Source organism: Plasmodium cynomolgi, chromosome 6 (genome assembly GCF_000321355.1).
Source record: "Plasmodium cynomolgi strain B DNA, chromosome 6, whole genome shotgun sequence".
In the NCBI taxonomy this organism is placed as follows: domain Eukaryota; phylum Apicomplexa; class Aconoidasida; order Haemosporida; family Plasmodiidae; genus Plasmodium; species Plasmodium cynomolgi.
In genome coordinates, this window is record NC_020399.1 from 18814 (window position 1) to 30270 (window position 11457).

Genomic DNA, 11457 nt, shown 5'->3' on the forward strand with positions numbered 1-11457 from the left:
CTTCGCTCTAAACAGAAAAACATATAGAGTTATTTCGCGATACCATTTCACTGTTATCCAAAAGCATGCAAAAGTAAAAATAATTCCAATAGAACAATACAACATAGAGTTGTTGTTCTGTTGCTTAGAAAAAAATTACTTCTTCTCTACAAAGCTGGTGCCGCGACCGACCCGTTCGGAGTAGAGGCCTTAAAGATACGCCAATTAATTAACCAGAAAAATCAATATATTACCGTAGTTCTTAAAATAACGAAACGCTCCTCTCCTATTTTTTAATTTTAAAATATCGGGACAGATAAAACGAACTGAGCAGTATGTAATACAGTGCACTACGATGTGGCACAATACAGTACAGTACAATGTAGCATATACAATACAGTACAATATTTTACCCCATCACAAAATAACTTCACGAAGCGTACGAGCAGAGTAGTGCATTGGATGCCCCGCATAATGCGCATTCCCTTTAATCTAAGCAAAATTGCGATTTTGCTTTTATGAAAGCGTAACATAACATGCGCGATATTATTTGTGCATGAGTGCCTCGTCGACATGATGCATGGTTGTTGTAATGTATGTAATAATGACACCCTTAGAACAATACAGAACATACTGATCTTCTAAAATTGCGAGTTCACTAGAAAATATTTCATTTTTTTATAAAAAATCATCATATCATCAATAATCAGCAGAATAACATTTCGCCAAATGGTAAAATGAAACGACTGTTCATTCCTTTTCGCTTAAGAAATGCCGCTACGGTGAGAAATGCTCTTCTGCAATAAAAAAAAAATGAGTAAGTTAAGCAAGTACCTTTTTCTTCCCTATTTTGAAGGACACTCCTTCCGGCGGATAACCCTACAAAACAAAAGGGTATTCTTTACATGCCATAAATTGTTATACTACATTGTTATGACCCGCGCAACGCATAATGAAGTTCGCGCCAAGCAGGTTGCACCTTTTCATCATTAAATAAAAAAAAAATTATACCTATGTAAAGAAAAAAAAAAGTAAAAATGGCCACTCCCTCATTAAGATAGTCAACAATTTAGCAAAACTCTCTTTACAACAAAACTGGTTTGCAAAGATGACTTTTCTTTGTTTTTCTAATTACGTGCAGTAGAGCCCCCCCAGGGGGATATCCCCGGGATGCGCAACGGTGGCAATTCTATCAAGTTGGTCCCACCCCGGGGCGGGTTCTTCTCTGAAAGGTGTTCCATAAGTGAAAGAAAAAATAAAAAGCGAATTTCTGCTCTAACTCGACTAAGTCCTAACTCACCTATGCCACTTCTGCTGTGCAATCTGGACAAACGCTAATGCAATCTTTCTCCCTAACATAAAAACAAATTGGGAAACTTTTCACTAAAGTAGGTAGAAGCAGGTTGCGCACAAATAAAGAGTCACCGCCCTGCGCCGTTCGCCTTTATTTACTTACCCTACAAATTGGCCGACTTGCTCTACCCCTCTGTGGAGAGACAGCCGATACACCCACTTTGCAGCGCAAACGAGTTAGAGGCACACTGGCCCCGTTCGACACCGTTTAGCTCCTAATGCAATAAAACTGAGTAGCGCACAGGCAGGAGTTCCTCATCGCAACTCTTGCATCAAGCAGACTTCAATGGCGAATAAAACATTTAAAAATGAAAACCTACTCGGTTGTAAATCTGCTTACTCCATATGCCATTCACAGTACTCCCTTCAATACAACCTACTTACTTTTTTATCACTTCAATTTGACAGACCCTCACTGTTCAATCTGTCCTTTGGTACCCCTCTTAAATAAGTCATAATGTTGAATATTTTCTCCCTTTTTTTTTTTCTCTCATATTTTGAGACCCCAATGGTGTGCTTCCCAAATACATGGGGGCGAAAATTTCCTAATATATGTCCATTTATGAAGGGCATCCAAGGGCTGACCCCGCTCCCCTCTTTAAGCGCCGTAGTTTTTCCCCCATTGTAGTAAATCACCGTCCCCATGCGGAACATACATGTTACTTATCTGTTTATTTAAGAACACCAACTTAGCAGTGAATGATTTCACCCCTCCCATAAAACTCCCCTTCCGCATGGCGCACTTCCCTTAGGAATAATTTTAAAGAGGTAAACCCTCCTTAATTTATCACCCTGCACATATAAAAAGGGGGTCCCAGAGCAATGAATAATGTCCCCCTGAACTTGCTATACGGGCATACAATAACTCCCCCCCTAAATCTGATCAGCATACATACACTCCCCGTTAAGAACATTCCTCATGCTACTGATAGACGGCTATGTATGGGAATCCTTTTTAGTATTTCCATGCCAACTAGTCATTCCACTTTTTTCACTCGGATAAGTGCTTTTAAAAAGGGTCATGCAATACGTACAATATGACTGACCATTTGTCAAATATCTCTCGATCACCCTAAGGAAAACCAACACTAAGTGATTAAAATGGATTACATGGCACCATTGTAGAGGGGAAAAACAAAATAATAATTTATTTTCCCCATTTTTATCCTAATTCCACGTATTGCATATGCACCTGTATGGAGACCTTTCTATGAACATGGCCAGGCGATTTTTTTCCCCTCTTTTTCGTGAACCCTTTTTTTGTTTGAGCAGCTTCTAACCAGAGCGATCACCAATATTAGTCGTCACGCACGATAGACCTACTCACTCGGTCTACTTACCCCCTCCTCAGCATTAACAAAACGACTGCCAAAGTGACGAACAGTTCTTAACAAAACAATGGGTTCTAATAAAAAGCATTATTTACCAGTGCGACACCAAAAAAAAAAAAAAAAAAAAAAGCAACCAAATGGCAGATAAATCTGGCGTCATATACATGCAACGAGAACAAGGCTGTTCTAAGAAGCTCCGTTGCCTTAACAACGATGTGTGCCAATAAAGTCCACGTCTAACAAAATTTACCTAATTATCGTTAAAGTCTCCTTTTTTTTATTCAATAATAACTCTCTACCTAATGAACTACTAATATGTCCGCCACGGAAAAAACTCTGTTGCCCCTTTATTTGGCCCACCTAGCGATTCATTCATGTGCACATTATTTTTCACTTCAGATGAGGACTTAAAAAGTGGAATAGTGCAAACTACGGAAAATAAAAAACATACTCAGTAACGAAAATTTTCATTCTTTTAATATGTATAGGGGTCCACTGCTTATACATCAATGAAGCAAAACAAATGGTGGCTCGCGGAAAATAGCTAAAATAGCTAAAATTGTGTCTGCTGCAAAGGGGTAGCAATATTAGCAATTTTTTTTCCCCTTCAAAGCTGTAAAATGTCATCCTCTCCATCTTAATCCTTTTCCATTTTTTTATCTTTTCCTAACCTCGCTTTCGTGACAAAACAGTTGCACAGAGAAGAATGCCTACATGTTTTATCAAATCGACTTAAAATGAACAGCTAGGTGAGCATATAACGCATTAAAAAAAAAATGGAAAAGACTCCTCTCCACTCGGTGCAATTAAATAGCATACACAATGTCTCAATCTATGTACCACTCCGCTTGTTCTTTTTTGACAACCTTTGGTTAGTGATAAAAAAAAAAAGGGGGCACTCTGTTGACTTTCCCTTGAGGTGAAGCGGCAACCCATAAGTGATGATCCAAAAAAGGAAAAACTTTCGAAAAGCTCCCTTCAAACGTATTCGCTAAATGTGTGGATCCCACGTTGGCCACGTCATATACACCGTTTCCCCTTAATCTCACTTTCGCTTATCGCCCTTCCTTTTTTTTGCCACTTAGTGAGGAGCTCCCACTGGGTGGGCAGAAGCTAATGTAAGTTCGCCATATTATCACCCCTATGACGAGGTAAATGTGCACAAAACGATAAAAAATATATAAAAAAATAGTCTCAAATGCGCACTGAAAAGATGCCCCTCCGAGGAGGCTAAAAATTTGAGAAATTAAAATCTTTTTGTGTGACCCCCACACACTCCAATTGCTTCTACATCGTGGCATAAAAGAAAATACAGAATTGATAAATTTATTTTTACAAAATGAGAAACCCGATATACCTTTAAATTTTGATTAAGTGGAAAAGAAGTTTCATTTTTCGTCTCCTCCAACACGGGGCAGTGAGGAATCATAAAAGAAAGGCGCTTACTTTTAACTCCATTATAATTATGCATACATATGGAGGCCTCCATTTTCCCACAACTTTTTCACAATTTTTTGATGGACACCTTTTAAGGTCACTTCTTTTTTTTACTCAACGGAATGTCCTCTACCGATGTGAAACACCGCGCTCCATAAGTGAATGTCTTTTTTTAAACCATTTTTTTTTTTTTACTCACTTGTTCCCTTTGAGAGGAGTACATACATGTGACGAACTGGCAAACTCCGTCACAAACAGACGGAAATAATCTGTTCCACTTTGCAGGCACAAATTTGATAGTTTTCCATGAATTATTTTCTTCTCTCACTTTAGGATAACCAATTTAAATAATTCTCCCCGCCGATAAAGATCAATTTAATCACATTAATAAGTTGAAAAAATGACCACTCGTTAATTCGTCAAGGGGTCGGTATTTATACCCACTCCTAGCCGCCTTGCGATAAGAGGTGTTAAATTACTTTATGTAAAATTATTTTATCACCGTTTTGATATTTTCGAAAAATTTGTCAAACGTAACAATAGCGATGTGTACGCAGGCGTCTTTACATGCACGTAGAAGTTTTATTTTATTTTTCATTTTATTTTTTTTTTTTTTTTTTTCTTTTTTACCGTTGTGGCTATCTGCACAACGCTCTGTGACACATACACGAACATTTCACGACAGACACACGATAGAAGGAGGTACAATTATAAAAATCGTTGATAGTCCAAAATAGAAACCGAAAATTTGCTGCTCAGACATTGCGCTCCGCGCGTACATTTTTACTTTTCATGTAATCACTGTACCGCGGTTTTACCCACTCCGCTGCATCCCGCTTCGCATGATAAAAACGGCGAAATCACAAAATGGGAAAATCGAAAAACGCAGCTCAGTACATATGCGACGAAATTGCATAAATTTATTGGCACTTTTCCCTATTGGCTACATTTTCTTCCTATGTTTATGGCACTTTTTCGAACAACACATTTGCCTCCCCTTTTTTCAATAAAAATAAAAACAAAAACGCGTAAATTAATTTATATGTACACTAACAAATTACTACTTCCGAAAAAAATTAGCAAAAAAATAGCAATCGCCGCTTTTCCGCACATTTTTTTTTTTTCCTACCTAAAAGGAGTATAAAGTGGGAAAAAATTGCCAATTTTTTTTCTATTAGTCCAACTCGATAACTACAACTTTGGGGAATTATTTATTTCCCTACACCATTTTGCTAATTGTACAGAAATTATTTTTCTAGGAATTTTTTTTTTATCTTAGCCATATATTATTATTATATTTTTGCGCAACTGTTATGCTAACATGTATATATTTACATATATATGTATATTGCGTTTATTTATTTAGGGTAGCTACGTAGTGTACTCCTTTTTTTTTTTTTTGATTGCCACCATTTTCTTCGAGTTTTTTTTTTACCTACAGCATCGCGAAGGTATAATATGACCCCTTTTATAGACAACGAGTACGTAAATAAAATCTGTTATAGATATATATAACGTTTGCCAACACCTAACGGCCTCCTCCCTTCCATAAATATATCTCTCACAAAAAAAATCGCTATTTAGTCAATATGCGTTTGCTAAATGTACAAATCACTTCCTCCTTTTAACCGTGCGTATGACTTACGCATCCCTTTTTTTTTTTTCCTGCACAACACGTGTTAAAAGTTTTGCATTTTCTTTAAATTTTGCGCTTACTTTTTTTTCCCCGTACCCCTTTTTTCATTTTCGTAAAAGGGAAAGGAAAAAAGAGGAACTGGAACAACGGTTCCCCCTTTTATCTTATTTTTTTTTTCTCCACCAACACGGCGCCCTCTGTATACGTTTAGTTTAGTTTATAGTCCAATAAGTTAAATAGAGTGCGTAAAAAAAAAAAGAAAAAAATACAGAAGAAAATAAAACGCATCAGGAAAAGTGCATATAAAATAAAATAGTATATATATACATTTATTTTACAGTGCAGCATTTTACAATTCACAGAGAGGACATGTAAAATAATAAAATAATATGGGAGATATACCCGAATTATTATATGCAATTTTTTTGCGCTTTTCATGAGATTTTTTTTTTTATTAGCTTTTAGTATACCATAATAATATAATTTTACTATGCCATTTAATATACGGTAAAAAAAAAAAAATATACTTTTTTTTCCCCCTCTTTTCACATTTTTTTTTTTTTTTTTTATTTAATACATCTATTTAAAGAATGAAAAAAGATACGAAAACAAAATTAAACATAGGAAATATATTTTGAGTAGGAAAGAAAATTTATTTAAGAATTTTTTTTTACCTAGACGATACGCATTTCCTGCAAAGCATTACATCATCGTATCTATATTTAGAACATTCATTTCAGGATAAATAAAAAAAAAAATTATTTATTCTGACGAAGCGTATATATTTTTTTTTTTTTTTTACCTATTCATATACCTACGCAAGAACATACTTATTTTTATGTTCACCTTACCTTTGCTCCTGGAAAAATTAAGAAACGATTTTTGAGATTGCCAAGAAATTAGAGAACCTACGAAAATGCAACCTTGCAAAGCCTTTCTCTTTACCTTCCTCATTTGGGCCTGGGAATATACCAAAAATGTAAGTTCAGCCAAAATGATATGTGTCACCATGTTGTAGCGCTCGTGGATCCTCCCCTCGCTGCAGGACCCGAATGTGTCGACTATAGTGACTGCTCCGACTGCACCGGTTGCACCGATTGTGCCGATTGCATCGATTACATCGACTGTGTCGAATGTGTTGAGGCAAGTTTGAAGTAGCGTACCTTCCCTCATCGTATTGCATCTAGCCGTTTCTTCCCATGTTGGCACAGTCGCGTTCTACACTCTGCATGCTGACTGACACCCGCCACTGAGTTCCTAACCTGTTAGAGTAGTTGACCCCCCACAACGCCTTCATGAACCCCACAGTTTACTCATTTTTTCTAAACCTCTTTTTTGCCTCCCCTCCCCAGGGTGCCCTCAACTGCAACGGAGACAACGATGGCGCACACAACCAATTCAGCGTAAGGGCCGCAAGAATGCTGTATGAATACGACCGCCTCCAGAACGACGCCGAAGGAAGTGTTACTTCCCTTGCGAGCGCTAACAGTATCTTTAGCAGGAGCAGCGGAGGATCCACCGGTAGCGTCCTTAGCAGGAGCAGCGCTGGCGGCACTGGTAGCATCTATAGCAAAAGCAGCACCAAAACAGCCTTCGGTAATGACTTCGAAGGCTCTGTAGGTAGTTCTACAAGCATTGATGATCTCAAAAGTGTAGCATCCTCAACAAGCACCAATAGCTTGGACACTAGTAGCGAAAGAAGCTATGATGATGATGCCTCGGAAAATCAATCCGTCACAGATGATGCATCGGACAATCAGTCAGTCACAGATGAATCCGTCACAAATGAATCCGTCACTGATGAATCCATCCTAGTGGATATTCGTGATGATAACAGCGTTAGCAGTTACAACTCAGGTTCCACGGCAGCCAGCGCAAGGACAGATGTAACCAATGGCTCCAGCAGTACCATGAGCGGCTCAGTCAGAAGTTCCAGAAGTAGTGCAAGCAGCTCTACCAAAAGCTCCAGAAGTAGCGCAAGCGGTTCTGCTAAAAGCCAAAAAAGCAAATACGACGACACCTCATATGAAGATTTAGAATCCTTAGAAGAAAAAGAAGCGAAGCGAGCCAAGGAAAAGGCACAAAGGAAAGAAATTTTAGATGAATCTACTTACGATATGAAAACAGCCGGAAAATATTCCAAAGGATATTCGAACAAATACAACAAGGAAAACAGAGATGATGACAATTATGAAGTTAGCCGTGAAGAAACCCTAAATAAAAGATTAAAGAAACTAAACTCAGAAGAACAAGAAGGACGTAAAGATGTTATGAGAAGTTCCAAGAAAGGTAAAAAATCTAGACGCAGTGCAAAACGCGAAGGGGAATTCTCAGGTTATCTGTTAAAATACAAAAATGCTCAAAGAGATAACGCAAATTTTGAAGTTGACCAAAATGAGAGACTATTCAGAAAAGTAAGAGAATTTAATGCAAAAGATAGAGAAAAAATGAGAAGAACTTTGAATAAAATAAAAAAAAATGTAAAAAATATGAACGTGGAAGATGAAGATGAATTAAAATCTCAATTAAAAAGTCTCAGAAAATATATAAACTTCGATTATGATGAACACAGTTCCATTGATAGTGGCAGTGATGGTTCTGTATATAGCGATGAGGATGGCTCATCCATATATGTAGGAAGACGAGGAATGGCAAAGAACGGATCCATTGAAAGAACCAGAAATAACATGGATGAACTCAGATCTTACATCGATGAAGCCATGGATAAGAATAATGCCGAAATCGCCCACTTGTTGGTCAACAAAATTGAGAAGTACAAAAACAAAGTCGACAAACTGAAAGAGAAAAACAGGAACGAATTGAAATTCATGAATTTGAGACATAATCTCAAATTGCAGAAGGTCCTCCTCTACGTCCCCCTCATTTCCCTCATCACGAGTGTCATCCTAGGTATACTTCTCGCTCAGTACTGGATGATACCAGTTGTTACTGCTTACTTTGTTAGTTTGTTCAGTTTCGCCTTTGGAACCTTCGTCTCCTATGGAATTATGGGAAAAGTCATGTTTAACTCCTCCCTCAAAGTTATCGATTACATACTAGGAAGAAACACGAGAGAGATTGCTGATTACGTCCCACACAGCAGAAGAGTCATAATGGACTGAACAGAAGAACGGAAAGCTTTCTTCCCCAAGTAGCAAAACGGTGGTATGTCCAATGACAAGATGTGATGATGTGCCCTGTCTTGTTTCCTATAACGCCCTTATACTATGCGAAACGATTCCTCAAAAAAGAAGAAAACAACCTACTAGGACAACACCACACTTGCTACATCCGCGACGAGAATAACATTTACCATACCAGTTGGTCCAAAGAAGAACGCTCCAATGAGACACCAAACTTTATGATTTTAACAAAAGTTAATCCAACGTCAATCCCCTAATATATATAACCCCCATAAAAATACTGCACCTCTGTACAATACCATGGGTGTAAAAAACTACACACTTAAATGTACAAAAACAGCATGCCCGTATTTTATCCCTTTGTATACTTTAAGATCTAAATCGTCTCATAATCCCAGATGATGATCTGTTTTTTTTTTGAACGTTACATGTATTAATGATTGCTTCTGCGTTTCTGTAAGTAAAATTCATTTTACGTACTTTTTTTTTTTTTTTCCAAAAATCTATTGCCTCAATAGATGTAGCTACCTTGCACAAAAAAAAAAAAAAATGTTTTGAACCAGCAAACGATACATGCACCGAATTAACTTTTACAACGGAAACTTATTAATGAACTAAACGCGTATCGTTACCCTTACTCATCTGATTTTGCCTCGTGGCTACATGTACACCTACGGTCGTTTGCATCTCCTCACGAATTAGCCAAACGGAATTAGTCATTTATGCTAGAATGAACATTTTTATCGAAACGAGCCTAACTATCCACCATCATTGAAGAAGGTCCGCACGTCCTACATAGGAGGAGAGAAATTCTACGAGGTGGCAACCTCGCAAAAGCACCGACTCTTCGGCCGCATATATTGCACCAGTCATTTCCAGGCGTTTCTACTTTTGCCTCTCCCTTTTTACCTTCTCTTTTTTTTCTTATCCTTATAAAGCCACTTCTTTTCATATGAACAACACCCCCCCCCTTCGCCAGGGGTGCTAAAAAGGGGGCAAATGTTGCTCGCCCAAAATTGGGTAGGGAAAAGCCCTTCAAAAGGGCACGCGCCTTTCTATTTCGTCATTAAAAAGGGGGCGCACAGGGGAGCCTAAGTTTGGTACACAAAAAATGGGCCAAAATGGGCAGATAGGACAGATGGGATAGATGGGACAGATGGGGCAGATGTGGCAGATGGGGCAAATGGGACAGATGGGGCAAATGGGACAGATGGGGCAAATGGGGCTGCCCCCCCGCGGGGAATTCATTCCACAGATTATACCAACTCGATGGAATCTTCCCTTTTACGCGGCAAACAAACGCCAACTCAGCTGCTCCAACTCCGAGACGCGAAAGTGTCACCATGTGTAAGCTGTTTCTCTTGTTCGCTAAAAGGAGCGAAAATGATAAGTCATGCAATGCGCCACACGCCATGAGTTACTCCTCTCCAGCGCGATGGCACTCCTCATAAGCTTTTTAGGAGAATCATGCTTCTCTTCCTCTCGAACTTCAAATTTAAAAACAGCAAGTGTGCCCACTTGTTCTCAATAACCTTCATTTTTTTCTTCCACACATCCAATTCATCAAGTAAAAATTTAATAAAAACATCATGTTCACACTCCCCACTATCAATAAAAGGGTAAATTTTGTTAAATTCTTCTCTTTCAGTTTTCATTATTTCTTCCTTCATGTTGTAGTATACCTTGTACCATATATTCATCTTAGACTCTTTCGAGACCTGGTAAGCCTTGGCAATTTTTTCGCAAAAACTCCATATTTTTTCTTCTCTGTGAAAATACTTTTTCCTCATGATGATGTGCACACTACTCCATATGCTGAACATTTGGCTAGAATTGATAAGACCATTCAGACTTTTTATTTTTATAAGTAACTCTCCTTCCTCTAGGTTCTCCCATGTGTCTATGTCTTTTATGACTATTGTTTTTTTTTCCACTGTTGGTTTTGTTTCTCCCATTCTAGTCTTCACAATAACAATGTTCTCATTATTAACGTGTCCATTTTTTGCATAAAATAAATCTTTTATTTTTTTTGCTTGTTTGATTGTTTTTATTTTCTTCTTTTTCTTCTTCATTATTTTGTTTTTCTCATCGATGACCTCATTTTCAGGAATCATTTTTTTCTTCTTCATTATGGTCTTCTTAATTTTGAATAAAATATCCGACAGTATCCTTTGGTGGGGGGATCTCTTCATAAAGAATCCCCATCCAGGGAAACGCTGAGAATCAAAACAGGTGTTCTCCCTCACGTTTGACTCCCAATCCGGAAAATACCTCTGCGGGTAGTGAGAAGGACTCCTTATGTATACGTGAACACACAATGCCTAACTCGTGCATCCAGGTATACTCACATGAACACACAGCTACGTCAAAAGGAAAGACAAAAAAAAAAAAAAGCAACTTGACAAAATTTCCACTTTGGCTACTTTACCTGCACACAAAAAAATAACAAAACAATGAGCACAACCTTGAAATGTCTCAAAAATAACGTCCTTATGATATTTTTACTCTCCTTTGCTACTCCCTCCGTACGAGTTGCACAACAAATTGCTCCCTTTCTTCTCCTTCTCGACTGCGTCAT

At 37.9% G+C, this 11457-nt stretch overlaps 2 protein-coding genes across 2 annotated transcripts; one reads left to right on the plus strand and one right to left on the minus strand.

Moving 5' to 3' along the window:
* Nucleotides 1-6652: 6652 nt before the first annotated feature.
* PCYB_061040 (hypothetical protein) lies at nucleotides 6653-8858 on the plus strand (the record flags this gene model as incomplete). The annotated part of the gene is made up of 2 exons (XM_004221271.1): nucleotides 6653-6715; nucleotides 7089-8858. 2 exons carry the CDS (start codon nucleotides 6653-6655, stop codon nucleotides 8856-8858), a joined length of 1833 nt encoding a protein of 610 aa, XP_004221319.1.
* A 1466-nt stretch (nucleotides 8859-10324) lies between these two features.
* On the minus strand, nucleotides 10325-11457 carry PCYB_061050 (phist protein; the record flags this gene model as incomplete). Its single annotated transcript, XM_004221272.1, has 2 exons — nucleotides 10325-11048; nucleotides 11327-11457. The coding sequence occupies 2 exons, from the start codon at nucleotides 11455-11457 to the stop codon at nucleotides 10325-10327; spliced, it is 855 nt and encodes a 284-aa protein (XP_004221320.1).